Source organism: Microcaecilia unicolor, chromosome 4, assembly GCF_901765095.1.
Source record: "Microcaecilia unicolor chromosome 4, aMicUni1.1, whole genome shotgun sequence".
In the NCBI taxonomy this organism is placed as follows: Eukaryota; Metazoa; Chordata; class Amphibia; order Gymnophiona; family Siphonopidae; genus Microcaecilia; species Microcaecilia unicolor.
The window spans coordinates 340,052,721-340,071,543 of NC_044034.1; the positions used below are offsets into that span (position 1 = coordinate 340,052,721).

At 41.5% G+C, this 18,823-nt stretch overlaps 1 protein-coding gene across 4 annotated transcripts in view; it reads left to right on the plus strand.

The window, feature by feature from the left end:
* TIAM1 (T cell lymphoma invasion and metastasis 1) overlaps positions 1 to 18,823 on the plus strand; it is a 369,616-nt gene that overhangs the window by 162,338 nt on the left and 188,455 nt on the right. For all 4 annotated transcript variants that reach the window (XM_030202124.1, XM_030202125.1, XM_030202126.1 and 1 more), the window contains exons 3-4: positions 6,556 to 7,520; positions 16,834 to 17,281. In XM_030202124.1, the coding sequence (XP_030057984.1) occupies positions 6,567 to 7,520; positions 16,834 to 17,281 (1,402 nt within the window). In that variant the 5' untranslated portion in view covers positions 6,556 to 6,566. The remainder of the gene's footprint in view (positions 1 to 6,555; positions 7,521 to 16,833; positions 17,282 to 18,823) is intronic.

The window sequence follows — 18,823 nt, forward strand, 5'->3', positions numbered from 1 at the left end:
GCAACATTCCATGTAGAAGTCAGCCCTTGCAGATCACCAATGTGGCCGCGCAGCCTTCTACATGGAATGTTGCTAGTGGAATAGCAACATTCCATGTAGAATCTCCAATAGTAGCAACATTCCATGTAGAATCTGCAATAGTATCTATTTTATTTTTGTTACATTTGTACCCCACGCTTTCCCACTCATGGCAGGCTCAATGCATCTAACATGGGGCAATGGAGGGTTAAGTGACTTGCCCAGAGTCACGAGGAGCTGCCTTAACTTCAAGAAGGGGTATCCTTAGTGAAGCATGACCTTTGCAGAACATGGCTTTGGGTGGTCTTTATTGAATCTATCCCTATATGTTTAGCAGGAGCTTCTAAATGTATAAACCTTCTATCCATCCATAAAGTGTAGCCTCTGCTTGCGCATGGAAGTAAGGCCCCTTAAAGCCTGCACCTACATTCTGTTGGGTGATTGTGTAAAGGCCCATACATAAGAGCACAACATATGTATTTATGTGCATTTCCTGCCTACGTGTCCAATACAAAATTACCCTCCCTGTGACGCAGAGCAGAGGGGGCAGACTGTCATGTTGGCCTGTACACGATGATATCAAAACAAATTGTGGCAGACTGGATCTTCTATGGATGTGTTGTCTGCGTAAAGATGCACGTTGATGCGTATTTTAAACCATGATGAAATTCTGTTAGAGAATGACATGGGAAAGGGGACGTGTGGTACATGTGGGGTAATGGTAATGTTTTAATGGAATTACCACGGGGATGGGGGACAAACTTTGTCCCTGTGTTATTCTTTAAATTCTGTCGAAGCAACTGAAACAGTAGATTGAATTAATTTAAATCTTACACTTGGCAATTTTTTTTTTTTCTGTTGGGCACTAAAGCGTGACCCTTTTTCTAAGCAAAACCATTTTCATGTGGGATTTCTTCAAATGTGAATATTTTAGCATAGAGCATATATTAAGATTTACTTTATTTTTCTGTAGTCAGTACAACCACCTTCATCATTTGTCTCTATCAGGAATCTCAAAATAAATGTTCAACTTCAGTACCACATACATACATAAAAGGAGAGAACTATGGGGCCTTTTTACTAAGGATGCCAAAAAATGGCCTGCGTTGGTGTAGGCGTGTGTTTTGGACGTGCGCAGGTCCATTTTTTTTCAGCGTGCCTGGAAAAAAAAGGCCTTTATTTTTTTTTTGTGGCTGAAAATGGACATGTGGCAAAATTAAATCTAGCGCGCGTCCATTTTCAGCCTGAGACCTTACCACCACCCATTGACTTGGTGGTAAGGTCTCAAGAGCTAACCAGGCGGTAAGCGTCGGCATACGTAAACTGCGGTAAGTGCCACACGGTAGAAAATATTTTCTACAGCGTGTTTTGTACGCGTGTCAAAAATAGAATTACCGCCCGGGGGTCACACGGTAGCTGGGCGGTAGTTCCAATTTGATGCACATTGGATGCGCGTAGGCGCCTACGCGGCTTAGTAAAAGGGCATCTATAATGGTACATCAGAGTTATTTATTTATTTGGTTCACTTGTATCCCACATTTTCCCAGCATGTGCGGGCTCAATGTGGCTAACAAAGTTACAATAAAATTACATAATACAACAGGATATAATAGTAAAATAAAAAAAAGTAACAAATACAGAACGCAAGCAGCTAAATAAGAGAATACGGATGGGAAATCGGGAGCAGACAAAGGCAAAAAAGTGGGAAATCTGACAAACGGAAATAGGGGTTTAAAGAGCACTGGGGGCTTTGGGATAGGCTTTACTAAACAAATAAGTTTTTAGTAATTTCTTAAATGTTAGGTGATCCGATGTCTCTCTCAGTTGTCTCGGCAAGGCATTCCAGGATTGCGGGCTGATGCAATGGTCAAAAAGATTTCTGTGAATAAAACATTTTCACCCATGTAAAAGCACGGTTTGAAATTATGTCCCCCCCCCCCCCCCCCCAACTCCCATGTGCAACTACAAATGCACAGACTTTTCTCTGGAGTTAGGAGAAAGTGGGAAAGTGCCGACAGTGATTGCATTTTCAAATCACAGTGCTTACTATGATGTATACTTTGCACCTGCTCCCATGTATTCAGATGAGTAATTACCTCAGAGAATTGATGTCTGGATGGGAACGTCTATAAGAAGTTGGAAAGCTGGGCAAAACTGAAAGGAGTTATTGTAAGGGCAGAAACCTTTTTTGTAAGGAAAGTAAATAAGAGTAAGAGGAAAAGGAGGCTGCTTTTGTTCTCTAAAGTAATAGCTGAAATGGTAAGGGAAAAAAAAGGTTACGTCTTTATAACGAATAGCAAGATTCCATGAAGGATCTCAGAGTAGCAAGATTCTGGAATCACCAAAAATAGCAAGATTCCATGAAGAATCTCAAAAGAGTAGCAACATTCCAGAACCAAAAAGAGTAACAAGATTCTGGAATGATAACGAATAGCAAGATTCCATGAAGAATCTCAGAGTAGCAACATTTTGGAACCCTAAAGAGTAGCAGCATTCCATTCTACAAATCCCAGGGCAAGCAGTTGCTTCCCCATGTCTGTCTCAATAGAAGACTATGGACTTTTCCTCCAGGAATTTATCCAAACCTTTTTTAAGCCCAGATACACTAACCACTATTACCACATCCTCTGGCAAAGAGTTCCAGAGCTTAACTATTTATTCGACCCTCATGTTGCCTGATACACACCTATCTCTTGCGACCACAATATAACCTTGTGTTTGTTATCAACCGACTTGACAAACGCCATTACAGCACTATGTAAGCCACATTGAGCCTGCAAATAGGTGGGAAAATGTGGGGTACAAATGTAACAAATAATAATGAATGCAAAGGGCTTCTTTTACTAAAGCTTAGCTCGAGTTATCTGCAGCAGTGCCCATTTTATTCCTAGGGGTCCTGCTGCAGCTAACTTGAGCTAAGCTTTAGTAAAAGACCCCCCCCCCCCCAAAGTAAATCGGTACATCGTGAAAAGCCTACAGGCTGCCTGTGGGTTTGGAAAATTTCCCTCTTATTTTTAGTTTGTATTTCAGAAGCGGAGAAGAGTGGTTAAACAGTTCAACCTTTTGCTAAAACAAAAAAAAAATTATATCTGTATCATGAAAATGGACAGACCAGTAAAAACAAAATTAGTATGCATTCATTAGAAACCCAGAGATAAAAATGCACAAGACTCTGGAAATTTATAGTTATGGTTGCTTTGGAAACCCATTGCTCTATACGCTGTTTTGCAGTTTTCTTGACATAACTCACGAGAAGTATGTGAAATTAAAGTCTATATCATATTCCATTTAGAAAGATACCACAAAAATCCACTGCTTCTCCATTGTATACGGCTTCAAATGAAATAACTGGGGGTTTTGTTTTTTTTTTGTATTAGAAAGCTTTCTTCAGAACCAATATACTTTCTGGATGGAATGTGTGAACTCTTGTTTCCTGTTGTAATAATATGGAATGGTTAGATTGATCGTATATTAGAGGGCGTTATAATCTAAGCTTCATGTTGGAATTGGTAATTGCGTTATCCATTACCTCTTGTAATGATATATGTTGGAGGTGGGAATGCTGTAATGTTATAGATTTGAGTCAGGCTGAATCATACCTGGAGGTGTTGTGATTCGGATTTCGCTTCTAACTCCTTTGGAGTCTAGATACTTTGCAAAGCTTCACAGAATGCTCTGGTTATATCAGTGATAGTCACCAGTTGTTGAATAACCAGACCGAAAAACATTTTATTTGAATGGACTTGATTCCAGTATAAATGTCCTCAAGCTGCTGCATGTCTTCATGCATAGCTTTTCCTCTTCCTACCAAAAAAAATCCATAACAGAAGCATGAAATCATAGATGTAAAAAAAACAAATCCTCTTGTTTTTAAGCTGTTAGTGAAACAGTAGGACTTCTGTCTGACTTTAAGTGCTAAAGTCTGTAGATTAAATGCCTTTAAAGGGAATGTGTATGTGTAGAACTATATTTCTGGTTTAACTTATAATTATAGCAATATGCAATAAAGTTCTGCCAATTTTGGGATCATGGCAGTTTGGGAGCTTCATTTCTATTTATGCCTGGATGGTTTTACACACCACAAAATTACAATTGTTTAATTTGCAATTCAGAACTAAGACTTGTGACTGAAAATACCCAGACTGGTGCAGCCCTCAAGAGACTGGGACCAAAGAGAGAGGATCCCAAGCTTTCATGTAACAGCTTTGTCAGTTGAAGGGACTCAGGCTAAATATATGAATGTCTGCATGGCTGCTACTATTGCCGCTCTGATGTTTATTGTGTGCAACGAGTAAGGCTTCATTGCAGAAATTTCATGGCAGTCGTGATTGACGGTCCATGGCATTTTCATGTTGGTGGCTAGAACCTTGGTCCTAAGTAGCAGTGAACTATGTTGGAGCCGGTATCAATTGGGATAAAAGAAAAAGAGCGCGAAGGAGAGGAGTGCCCTACTGCACAAAGTACAAACAAGGCAAAAATAAATTCATATGAAACAATAAATAAGGTTAAACTAAAAGAGCCGGAAGGCTCATAAAAATGAAAAATAACATAAATATTTATTCATATGGTTGTACACGTAACTTAAATTGTCAAAATAAAACAATAAAAAACATATCTACACAGGTGTATGTCTGTCAAAACACATACATCAAATAGATGCCTGGCACCTTTAAGTAACTGTTATGACTTGCCTTATTTAGAAAATCAGGATAGAGAGAAAGCTGTAAACCGACAAATATTGATGGGAAGAGGTAGTGAAATCTGCCCACCCAGGGTCAGAAATGTATTATGCCACAGTGGGGTTGAGAGGAAAGGAAACCTCCAGAGGGGAAGATATTCCTTTTGCATGTTTGAGTCACTCTTAGCTTTCTATCAAAACCATTGTTGATCCCCACCAATTACTTCTTCAGAGGGTCAACGGACCATAAACTTGTGTAATACCTCACAGGATTCTGCTCAGTGGACACATTGAAAGAGAATGACACTTTTGAAGCCGTCGCCATTTAAATAGTGCTGTTTCCTGCCAAACACCTAAAATTTTTGTTTGTGGTCACATCACTCTACACTTTTCAACTTGTGATTTTATACATAGCACGTTCTGTGAAACGAATCTTATTTATATTTATTTATTTATTGCATTTGTATCCCACATTTTCCCACCTATTTGCAGGCTCAATGTGGCTTGATCGTCTTTATATATCCCATGTGTTGTAAAGTAACTTGTTTCAAATACCTTAGTTGGGTGATTAGTGACTCTTGAAGACAGATTTTGATTACTTTTTGTATTGGGCCACATTTCCTGTGATTTGTGTTCTCTGAAAATGGAAGTTCTTGGAAAGATAATTTTAATATACATAACTTTTTTTGTTACAAATACTCTTAAATCAGAAAATATCCAATGAATGAACTAGTTTCATTTTTCTGTTTGTTTTATGTATGCAGAACATCTGGATTATTATTCTTAAAACACAAAAAAATCACAAACTCTATATCAATGTGTTGCATTCAAAAAAACAAAAGAGAACAAATCTCCACAACAGTAAAAAAACAAAAAAAAACTGATTTAAGATCTACAATATAGAATGGAAAAGCCTCAAAGAGCTCCAAGCTAAAAATGACGTATAGAGCCAAAAAGATCAATTTGATCTGCTCTTCATCATCGGCAAAAACCTTCCATTTCGTATAATGTCCAAGGTTTTTGAGGATGATGAAAAGCAGATCAAATTAATCTTTTTTGGCTCTATAGGTCGTTTTTGGCTTGGAGCTCTTTCCCGCGTGCCAGGGCCTTTTTCCCAGCAGCCACTAACACCCGGAAAAAACAGTGGCCACGCAGTGAGATAACTCTCACCGCATGGCCATGCAGTGGGGAGCCCTTACCACCACCCATTGAGGTAGTGATGAGGGCTCCAGCGCTAACCCAGTGGTAACTGGGCAGCGACGCCGAATTATCGCTGGGTTACCGCCTCGCTAGCCATTTCCGGGGGGTTTCTTTTTCCCACGGCAATGGTGCGTGCTCAGGGGGTGGACTACCACCGGTGGCTGCGTTGGGCCAGCGGTAGTCCCGAAAGAGCGAGCGATAAACCCATGTTGGGCTTATTGCCGATCTGTAAAAGGGCCCCAAAATCTGGATTTAGCAAATGGGAAAGTCCCGAATTAACTTGTGTTAGGCCCAGATTTTACTGCAGCTTAGTTAAACAACCCCTATGTTTTTTATAAAATAAGTTACTTTTCCCAACTTTGACAAAGGCACCCAGCTATAACATTAGCCCCCCGCAAATGTGTATTTGAGAAAAAGGTGAAAGTAGGTTCAAAGTAGCTGCAATTAGTTAATTACTTGGTAATAAACTATTGACCATAGTTACTTATAGTTTTCTACCTACTCAGTAATTTAAAACAAAATGTAATATTTTCCAACATTGTTTGTCTCTAAATTTACATTAATAACTGGTCATCTTCTCCCACTGTAGACTGTGAGGTGTAATGAACTATCTTTTTAAATTTAATTGGAATATTTTCTTTTTTTTTTTTTTCTTTTAGACCTTAAGACCATGGGAAATGCAGAAAGCCAAAATCTAGAGCGTGCATTCTACGAAAAAGAGCATGCCAGCTTGAGGCGGAAGCACACGTCACGCTCCCTTCGCCTTTCAAACAAGAATGTTCGCCGAACTTTGCGTGCATCCTCAGGGAAGACTCTACGTAGAAACTCGGAAGTGATTACCAGGTCCAGCAGCACTCCAAGCATTCCCCAGTCTTTGGAAGACAATGGCCTTGACCCTTACACTCAGGAGGCAAACTTGGAGGACTTTTCAGGCTCAGTTTGGATGGATATGGGTTTGAGACCCGTCTCATACCACACCGACTCTTCAATGACTCCCAGTGTAGCCAGCAGCACAGTACTTACGACAGCTTCTGTACAGAGTATGCAGGACTCGGAAGAAAGCAGACTGTACGGGGATGAAGCCCCGTATTTGGGGGAAGGGGATGGCAGACTGCATCCATATACTACAAGCGGGTCTAATTTCATGGAAGTTGCAAACTTTAAGAAAAAACGCTCAAAATCTGCAGACATCTGGCGAGAGGACAGCTTAGAATTTTCACTCTCCGATTTTAGTCAAGAACATTTAACTAGCACTGAAGATATTTTGGATTCTGCAGAGGAGAAAGAGAGCGAGGGAACTAAAAGAACAGAAGCAGATGGAAGTCTCAAGCAGCTTGATACCTGCCAGCGTGCCAGTTCCCTCAGCGACTTATACACGCAGAGAAGCTCGAATGCAGCAGTAAATGGCATTCCAACAAATCAATTCATGGGTTATTTTCGGGATCGGGGATCCCACTCACCAAATGTTGCCAAGGTGCTGCCAGCGTCTAAGAAGGATACTTCTCCTTACAACAATTATAATACACTTCCCTGTAGGAAATCTCACTGCCTTTCAGAAGGCGTCAGTAACCAACAAATTAATCACAGCAATAGCATGCAAGGCCGGAGAACCAAAACAAGTCAGGTAAGCAGAAACAGCTTAGATATAGCCTTCGTGCACAGAGTATGCATCATTTTAGAACCTTTATTTACACAATACAAGGAATCGGTGATTGGAGAAGTCACTACAGAGTTATATTAGAATGTCTACATGTTCAGAGCTGAGCTGTCATGGATTAGCCTTTTCCCACACTTTTCACTTGGTCAGCAAACAAATTCAATGACACATATGCTAGACTAGCTTTTCCAAATAATCAAACATCCACACCAGGGCTGTCTGTCTCTTCTTTTTAAGCACAACACTATGGACCAAATTAATTTGCTCCTTATTTTGGATATTTTTGGACTAAAGAGAAACCTTCTTCACTCATCCCTTCTCTTTCTGGACTTCTCCATTAGTCTCTCTCACTCTGCTGGTCCCCTTTCTTAACCTGTACCTTCTCCATGCCCATGTCTCTTCTGCTAACCTCTTCTCTGTCCTTTCTTTCCCTCATACTCATGCTTTTCTTGTTTTGGTCATTTAAATGCTTCTAGTACCTATCTGAGAGTCTACTCTTTGGTCCTCCACATCTTCTGTCTCTTATTTTCTTGCTTCAAATATGTTCTGTCTGTACATACTTCTGCCCCCAGACTGCCTCCACCACCACAACCTCATACCAGCTCTCATGACTTCCAACACTCAGTACCAAATGTGTCTCAGAACATGCACATCAAATGTTGTAAAAGACCTATTACTGGCTAAATCCAGAGGTCAATATTCCATCCTCATTCTTCTTGATCTTTCCGCTGCTTTTGACACTGTCGATCACAGCATACTTCTCGATACCCTGTCCTCACTTGGATTCCAGGGCTCTGTCCTTTCCTGGTTCTCTTCCTACCTCTCCCTCCGCACCTTTAGTGTTCACTCTGGTGGATCCTCTTCTACTTCTATCCCTCTGCCTGTCTGCGTACCCCAGGGTTCTGTTCTTGGTCCCCTCCTCTTTTCTATCTACACTTCTTCCCTTGGTTCATTAATCTCATCCCATGGCTTTTCCTACCACCTCTATGCTGATGACTCCCAAATCTACCTTTCTACCCCTGATATCTCACCTTGCATCCAAACCAAAGTTTCAGCGTGCTTGTCTGACATTGCTGCCTGGATGTCTCAACGCCACCTGAAATTAAATATGACCAAAACCGAGCTTCTCATTTTCCCCCCCAAACCCACCTCCCCGCTCCCCCCGTTTTCTATTTCTGTTGATGGCTCTCTCATTCTCCCTGTCTCCTCAGCTCGAAACCTTGGGGTCATCTTTGACTCTTCTCTCTCCTTCTCTGCTCATATCCAGCAGACCGCCAAGACCTGTCGTTTCTTTCTTTACAACATCCGTAAAATCCGCCCCTTTCTTTCCGAGCACTCTACCAAAACCCTCATCCACACCCTTGTCACCTCTCGTTTAGACTACTGCAATCTGCTTCTTGCTGGCCTCCCACTTAGTCACCTCTCCCCTCTCCAGTCAGTTCAAAACTCTGCTGCCCGTCTCATCTTCCGCCAGGGTCGCTTTACTCATACTACCCCTCTCCTCAAGACCCTTCACTGGCTCCCTATCCGTTTTCGCATCCTGTTCAAACTTCTTCTACTAACCTATAAATGTACTCACTCTGCTGCTCCCCAGTATCTCTCCACACTCGTCCTTCCCTACACCCCTTCCCGTGCACTCCGCTCCATGGATAAATCCTTCTTATCTGTTCCCTTCTCCACTACTGCCAACTCCAGACTTCGCGCCTTCTGTCTCGCTGCACCCTACGCCTGGAATAAACTTCCTGAGCCCCTATGTCTTGCCCCATCCTTGGCCACCTTTAAATCTAGACTGAAAACCCACCTCTTTGACATTGCTTTTGACTCGTAACCACTTGTAACCACTCGCCTCCACCTACCCTCCTCTCTTCCTTCCCGTTCACATTAATTGATTTGATTTGCTTACTTTATTTATTTTTTGTCTATTAGATTGTAAGCTCTTTGAGCAGGGACTGTCTTTCTTCTATGTTTGTACAGCGCTGCGTATGCCTTGTAGCGCTATAGAAATGCTAAATAGTAGTAAATAGTAGTAGTAGTAACATAAATTCAGCTAAAATGAAAACACTCTATATCTTTCCATTACTAGTGCTAACTAGACATACACAGTGCTGTACACAAAATACATAAGACATAGTCCCTGCTCGACAGAGCTGATAATTTATTCAAGACAGGCAAACAGGACATATAGGGTGAATTCTATAAATCGCGCCTGAAATAAAATCGGCGCTGAACTCCCCCCCCCCCCCCCCACACACACACACTTAAATGCTATTCTATAAGCCACGCCTAAAGGTTTATAGCATATCGCTTAAGTACATTGTCGCTCGTAAATTTAGGCATGTCCATTTGCACCAACAAAAACGTGGTGCAAATGCCCCCACCTAAATTTACACATGGAATATCCTTATTCTATAATTACGCTGTAACTGGAATCCACACACACACACATTCTGCCCCAAAACACTCATGACCCTCCCATTTCCATGCCTACTATTCTGGGATGCATGGCTCATTACTCAATTAAATTGTATATGCATGCAAATTGGACGCATGCCCAAATTTGCACATGCAATGTTTGGCGACTTTTATGGAATTAGGAGGATCGGGGAATTATTTATTGTGGAGTTCATTCAGACACCCTGTCTTTTCATTATGGAGATCATTTTATAAAAGTCATTTTCATGCACATATGCCAATGAACAGTTCCTGTTATAAAATTACCCCATGCATAAAAGTGCATGTGTTTGGTGTAGCCATGTTGTGAGGAGGAATTTGGGCAGAGTCTGGGTTTAAGCAGAAGTAAATGCACGTGGGTAAAATTTACCCATGATTTCTGCAGGATTTGTGCTAATATTTTATAAAGACACACACGCTTATGCGCCTTTGTAAAATAGGCTGCAAATAGGTTCTTTTTTTGCCCTCTTAATCTAGGTGATCAGTTATAAATGTAGCCCCCTTTATGCTGCAGTGGTTGGAAAATAATTCTGTTTAGTTAGTTCAGATTTTGCTGACCCTTTTTTTTTTTCAGTAGTAGCTCAAGGTGAGTACACTAGGTATTTCCCTGTTTCCGGAGGGCATACTGTCAAAATTTGTACCTGAGGCAATGGAGAGTTAAATGACTTGGGCAAGATAATTAGGAGCAGAAGTGAATCAGGCTTCCCTGGTTGTCAGCTCAGTACTCCAATCACTAGACTACTTTTCCATTCCTCACTGGTGTGGCAAAGGGTGCTAATGCTTTTAAGGCAGTGGCGTAGCAAGGGCGGGGCGGTGGGGGCGGTCCGCCCTGGGTGCATGCTGCTGGAGGGTGCAGAGAGCAGCCGCGCGCCTGTTGGCTCCGCTGGTTCCCTGCTCCCTCTGCCCCGGAACAGGTTACTTCCTGGTCCGAGGCAGAGGGAGCAGGGAACCAGTGGAGCTGACAGGCGCGTGGCTGCACTCTGTACCCTCCAGCAGCCAAGAATGCACCCGGGGGGGGGGGGGGGGGGGGGTCGTGCTGCACCCGGGGGGGGGTGGGTGCGCAGCAGCGATCCGCCCCGGGTGGCAGCCAACCTAGGATCGCCACTGTTTTAAGGTTCAAAGTTCAATTGTATTCGATATACTGCCTGTATCACAGAAGAAGCGAAGTGGTTTTCAAGTTAAAGTAGATGGGAGAGGGTAGAAGATTTACCGATTTAATAATTAAATACAAGATTTACATATAGAGAAGGACGGGATAGGAAGGGGGGAATAAAGAAGGAGGAATCCAAGAGAGACTTAAAAATGCTCTCACTCATTATTCATTGCAGGTTCATGCCTAGTGATCATAAAGATAGAGGTTGCAAAGTCATTTATTCAGGCCATACGAAAAGGCCATGGTGAAATGATAGGCTTTGAGCACCTATTTTGTATTTGCTTAGAAAGCTTTTAGATCTACGATAAAAAGGAGGACTGTTCTATAGAGTTGAATATAATCTAACTAAACTTGCTGGAATGAGAGGATAACTAATAGATGTTGCAAGGAGAGAAGGGTCTTAGTAAAGTAGACAAGAAAAGGGGGAGGCCAGAAGATTCTATTTGGTGGCTTAGGACCAAAACTTTATAGTGGATTCTACATGCTACAAGAAAGGCAATATTCAGTTTGAAAGAGAGGGCTGACTTGATCAAATGTCTTCTGCCCATTTTGGAGAAACTGTCATTTTTGTAGTTGAGTAATGGGAAATCCTAGAAGAAGAGAATCACAGTACTCTAGTTTGGAGATAATTAAGGTTAGTGCTAGAATACAGTAAGTAAGGATGAGAAGTCAATGAGCAAACGTTCTGACCGAATTTCTCTGAGAATGGAGAAACCGGAGGATATGACTTGAGAAATCTGAGAACGGAATGTTAGTTGACTTTCTAGAGTGACTCATAGAATCTCAGCAGAACCCTTGAAGGGGTGAGGAGTTCCATTAATAGTGAGTGTGGTCAATGTAGAAGGAGACTACCAGTGCCAGAAAAACATGGCTTCAGACTTAGTGGTGTTCAATTTTAGCTCATTGTCAAAAAAAAAACAATCTGAGATTTTATCTGAGTTGGAGGATAACTGCTTGGAAATACGGTTGCAAAGCTCTGCAGCATTAGCTGCCTCTTGTTTGCATGGTGATGAAATACAGAATAAGCCCCTTTTACAACACATGGGATGTGACCCCAGCAGTTCATTATATCCAGGAGTTATTTATTTATTTATTTGTTAGTTACATTTGTATCCCACATTTTCCCCACCTATTTGCAGGCTCAATGTGGCTTACGTAGTACCTTAGTGGCATTCGCCAGTCCGGTAAAGAAACAAATACAGGTGGTATTATGGTTGATTAAGGAACATATATTTCAGTTACAATAGGAATCAAGGAGAGGAAGGACTGTTTAGTGACCGGTACAAGCTTTGGTTATGATGTGTGTTGCAGAGTGCAGGCATTTATGTTGGGTCTGCGGGATATGCCTTTTTGAATAGATAAGTCTTTAATGATTTCCTAAAGTTTAGGTGGTCGTAGGTTGTCTTCTCAGCCTTAGGCAGTGCATTGCATAATTGTGTGCTTGTATAGGAGAAGCTGGATGCATAGCTTGTTTTGTATTTAATGTTTTTGCAGTTTGGATAGTGGAGATATAGGAATGTTTGAGATGATCTGGTTATGTTTCTGAGTGGTAGGTCTATAAGATCAGTCATGTATCCTGGGACTTGGCCATAGATAATCCTGTGGACCAGAGTACAGATTTTGGAGTGGAGGAGTGGCCTAGTGGTTAGGGTGGTGGACTTTGTTCCTGAGGAACTGAGTTCGATTCCCACTTCAGACACAGGCAGCTAGCTCCTTGTGACTCTGGGCAAGTCACTTAACCCTCCATTGCCCCATGTAAGCCACATTGAGCCTGCCATGAATGGGAAAGCGCGGGGTACAAATGTAACAAAAAAAAAATATGTTCTTTGATTGGCAGCCAATACAGTTTTTCACGGAGGGGCTTGGCACTATCGAATCGCGATTTGCCAAAAAATTAGTCTGGCTGCTGTATTCTGAGCGGTCTAGAGTTTCTTTATAAGTTGTTCTTTGCAACCAGCGTAAATTCCGTTGCAATAGAGTCTGCGTGACTTAGTACCATTGATTTGTATTAAGTTACGAAATATTTCCCTCAGGAAGAAACTGATTGCAAAAGCATAGGAAGCAAGGCACCAGTTTGCAGTATAAAAATGTCGTCTTGAGTGAATACTGTGAGACAAAGATACACAGATGGTATTAGTGATGGAGGTCCCAAAAGCTGACCTGGAGAATACTGTGACCTTCCGCAGGCTCATCACAAAATTCTCAATGGCCAGCATTGTGCGCACAATCGTGTTGTAAGATGAGGGATACCTGATGGCTAAAGAAATCAAAAAGGACAAACTGCTTGGCACTCCCTAAGGTTGCTGAGTTGATTGTGATTTAACTTTTCTTCTTGGTGCTGTATATGCTAATATGGAGGCAGTTTTCCCCCATTTCCCCCTCCTGTTAGTAGTGTCTGACCCAAAGTAATTAATTGAAGTTATTTAGATCCTGGTTTGTGACCTAGGTAGTAAAGACTTCTTGTACCTGTCAGTTACCACACCTTTTTTACACCTAGATAATAACGCAGTTCAGGTTTTCCCGCTTCCAGGAAGGTGTTGGGGTTGTGAACTGAGAGTGAAACTTAAATTGTATGGTAACTCATTAGTTCCAGTTGTGGTAAACAAGGACTTTTAAAATCATATTGATTAAGTGTTTTGAGTTCCACTGTGGCTTTCTCTCTTATTTATTTATTTATTGCTATATTTGTAGACAGGCTTTCCTGACAGCCATAAAGTAAGGTGCAATTATAAGTTAGAATTCCTTTTTGCCCCTAGAGGATATGTTTGTATTTCACAGTGATATGACAACTGTGACAAGGACAGGCCTTGATGTCTTACAAGACAACACTCTCTCCAAGGAATTTAAAGGAACATTATTGCAGACTTTCCACAGAAAATGAACTATAAATGAACATGGCTCTGATTTTGGAAATAGTATAGGTCTGATGTTATAACAAAATGCCTATGTGAGAAGCTCCCCCCCCCCCAAAAAAAAAAAAAACTCTCTTAAACCTATTTTATAAAGGTAACCTTGACACCCATGTGCTTTAATAAAATAGATACCCAGAACCATCTCCTGTAGTGCGCGGTGACAGACACACCGATTTACACCTGCTCCAAAGCTGGTGCGTACGCTCATTGTGTACTGGTGTAATTGATATAGTGCATGCTATATATCTCAACTCCATACCTGCTCTGCCTAATCTATGCATTTGGGAATACCTACATACAGTCACACGAAAGACCCTTTTCTGTATGTAAAACAGGCTTTGTACATAGAAAAGCCTTTAGAGCCCTCCCACCCCCAATATCTGTTTTCAACATCCGTTGTGTATAATACACACACACGCGTATGTATTTTATTGCATTTTATATGAATTACATCAAGAGACTTTCTTTCTTTTTCAGCTTTAAATATAACCTACAACATGGAGGTAAAAAGAAGAAATATAGCTAAATTTCTACACGGACCATAAAGCAGGGGTTTTCAAATCCAGTCCTCGAGGACCACAACCCAGCCTGGTTTTCAGGATTTTCACAACGAATATGTATGAGATTTATTTGCATACAGTGGAGGAGTGGCCTAGTGGACTTTGGTCCTGAGGAACTGAGTTCGATTCCCACTTCAGGCACAGGCAGCTCCTTGTGACTCTGGACAAGTCACTTAACCCTCCATTGCCCCATGTAAGCCGCATTGAGAGGGAAAGTGCGGGGTACAAATGTAAAAAAAAAAAAAAAAAAAAAAACAGTGAAGGCAAATAGATCTCGTACATATCCACTGTGGAAATCCTGAAAACCAGGCTGGGTTATGGACCTTGAGGACCCTTCCATAAAAGTCCTCAAATGGGAAATGATATCAATAAAAAAAAATGTCCAAAAGTCATAGACACATTTAATTATAAATTCACAACTTCTATCCCTTCAAGTCCCCCCCTTCCGCCTCTGCAACAGTATTAGAATGTTGCAGCTTCTAAGAATCCCTCTAACCCTCCAAAAGAAAAATTCATAAAACACCATAGAGCCATGGCTGCTGAAGCTCACCATGTGCTAACAGACATTAACATGCACTGAGGTCCATACAGCCCATTTTACTCCTTTAGGCCATGTAGCACTTAGCGCATTCTAACGTCTGTTAGTACGTGATACGCTTTAGTAAACATGGCCTACAGTTAACATTAGAAATTTTAAGGGGCCCTTTTAGAAAAGCATGCTGAAAAATGGCCAGCGGTAGCGTAGACGCGTGTTTTGGGCACGCGCAGAATCATCTTTCTGCTCACCTATAAAAACAATGCCTTTTTAAAAAAGTTTGCCGAAAATGGACATGTGGCAAAATGAAAATTGCCGCGCGTCCGTTTTGGGTGTGAGACCTTACCGCCAGCCATAGACCTAGCAGTAAAGAATTTGGGTGGTAATGACCTACGCGCGTCAGATGCCACTTGGCGTGCATCCGCTACGCGCGCCATAAAATAAAAAATATTTTTCAGACGTGCGTAACGGACACGCACCAAAATTGAAATTACCACAAGGGCCACGCGGTAACTCCAATTTGGTGGGCTTTGGGCGCCTGTAGGCACCTACACAGCTTAGTAAAAGGGGCCTTTAATGCTCTTCCTCTGTCCAGGATGGCGGGGGCTTCACCATGGAGGGGATGAGTAGTCATATTGAAATATAATCAATGTGGTGCTGATATGATGAGGAGCAATAGATGCAGGAAGAGAAAGACCAGACAGAATTCATCTTTGGCTGAGCGTGTTCTGTTGATAATGCATACTCTTCCCCTGAACCACTGGAAAATTCAGGTGAACTTTCTCAGTAAATCTAAGAGGAAATATGAACCAGATCTTCTTCAGGGTTTGCAGGGAATGTGACTTTTCTTTTGAAAGAAGGTTTGTCAAGCTGACTCAACAAAATAGCAGGTTTTCTCATGGTTACCAGTCTAGGTGACACTCCTCTTTTAAAGAGGTTTGCAGATCCTCCATTAAGAATTGGACTCCTAATTTCTCCAGTGACATCACAGTGATTTCTTGCATGTAACAACATTGGTATCCAGGCAGTCTCTATATGCAGTACACTTGAATAAAAATGATTTGGTGACAATGAGGTTATTATACTGAAAGCATTTCTGTCAAGGCATATGCGGTTGACTTTTGATAAGGTTGTGATGAACAGATGCATGAAAGAAAATCTGGCTGAGACTGTAAATTAAAGCTGCCAGCCTAGAGACCACAGTCTGCTTCACTTACTCACCATGCACTGTGTGATACTTGAGCTAGTCACTTAAGCTCAATACCCTCATACTTAACGTTTTGCATACACCGTGGCTCTTCCAAAGTAGTTTCATTGAAGCCGCAGACAAATATGGTTTTCAGGATGTCCATAATAAGTGAGATTATGTTTGCATTTATCTGCTACGTGAAGCAGATTGACATATATTTTGGTTGCTCTGAAAATCAAACTTGTAACCTTCAAGGATCAGAATTGGAGGGGCCTAACGTGTACTAAAGTCGGTGTATAAACTTTTTACTGTTTATTTCTGTTATAGTAACTATTATTAGAATGTATCATAGGCATAGATGCTTTAAAGACATCTCATTTTTACAAACAAGGTAGATTGAAGGAAACTCTTCATATTTTGTATTCATCAGATTGATGGGATCTGGACTGACTGAGCATTTTTTTTTTAATCCTATCTTAGGACGTTGTTAGCACAGGTGAAAGAAATGAGTTTGCCAGCAGCGGGATTGAGGGAAGTGTCACCGATGACGACCTCCTCTCTAGGTGTTCCAGTGCCGCTACGACCAGCTATTCTCTGACAATCGGAGGATCATTCATTGCCAGTGACTGCAGTAGCAGTGTGGGCAATTCCCTTCACCAGGGAGTGTATGAGAACTTCAGGCGGGAGCTGGAAATGAGCAGCGCCAGTCGAGAGAATTTGGAAGAAGCAAACTGCACGTTGAGCGATGAGCAAAGCAGCGGCACGTTGAGTTCTCCAGGGCAGTCCGACATCCTTCTCACTGCAGCTCAGGGCACAGTACGCAAAGCTGGTACGCTTGCAATCAAAAACTTTTTGGTGCACAAAAAAAATAAAAAAGTGGAGTCGGCAACACGCAGAAAATGGAAACAGTACTGGGTTTCCTTAAAAGGTAAATATGTGTGCAAAAATTCAGTGCAGTGTCTCAAAGTTGTGCCTGTGTGTGTCCCTAAAGTGTTGAGTATCACCTGTGGATAGTTTAAGCATTCACAGAAAAGGGAATAGGACTTGATATACTGCCTTTTTGTGGTTTTTGCAACTACATTCAAAGTGGTTTACATAGCGAGGCTGAAAATTTATTTATTTTTCATTTTTGTTACATTTGTACCCCGCGCTTTCCCACTCATGGCAGGCTCAATGCGGCTTACATGGGGCAATGGAGGGTTAAGTAACTTGCCCAGAGTCACAAGGAGCATCCTGTGCCTGAAGTGGGAATTGAACTCAGTTTCTCAGTTCCCCAGGACCAAAGTCCACCAACCTAACCACTAGGCCACTCCTCCACTGTTGCTACTATTGAGATTCTACATGGAATGTTGCTATTCCACTATCAACATTCCATGTAGAAGTTGGCCCTTGCAGATCACCAATGTGGCCGCGCAGGCTTCTGCTTCTGTGAGTCTGACGTCCTGCACGTACTCAGACTCACAGAAACAGAAGCCTGCGCAGCCTTCTACATGGAATGTTGCTAGTGGAATACCAACATTCCATGTAGAATCTCCAATAGTAGCAACATTCCATGTAGAATCTCCAATAGTATCTATTTTATTTTTGTTACATTTGTACCCCGTGCTTTCCCACTCATGGCAGGCTCAATGCGGCTTACATGGGGCAATGGAGGGTTAAGTGACTTGCCCAGAGTCACAAGGAGCTGCCTGTGCCTGAAGTGGGAATCAAACTCAGTTCCCCAGGAACCAAAGTCCACCACCCTAACCACTAGGCCACTCCTCCACTGTTGCTACTATTTGAGATTCTACATGGAATGTTAATGTTGCTATTCCACTAGCAACATTCCATGTAGAAGTCGGCCCTTGCAGATCACCAATGTTTTCCTTTCTCCTTCCCTCCTTTTTTTCTTTTTTTTTTTTCATACATTACTATAAAATATAGAAGTTATTATATTGTGTTTTATTTGATATTATATGGGGGTTTATGATACTTTACTGCAGTTTACTATTGTTTGCATATGCTGTTGTGATTCTCTCTTTGTATTGTCTCTCATTATTTAATAAAGACTTCTTTAATTTTAAGAAAATGAACAGAGAATGAAATGCAACCCTACTCATAACTACCTAAAAATGAACAAGTAATCACCTTCGTACCTGATTACTTACATTCACATTTTATATTTACATATGCTTTGAGAACAAGACGCGCTGGTACTGTAGGTTATTCTTTCCCATCACCAAAAGGGAAAAAGAGGTTATATCTGTAATCTGTTTGAATTAGGTTTGGCATGTCAACCGGCAATATTATGGACTATGATCGCGTCTATTTTCCAGTCTTCTCAGTCTTGTATTGTTTTTAGGAAAAAATTAAAAACGCTTTTGTTTCAGAAATATGTGCCTCATCCTAACTGTTGATATCCTCACTTATTCTTCACTCTGGCTAATACGAATCTTTTTTAATTGTTGAATTTATTATTATGGCCCTCCTT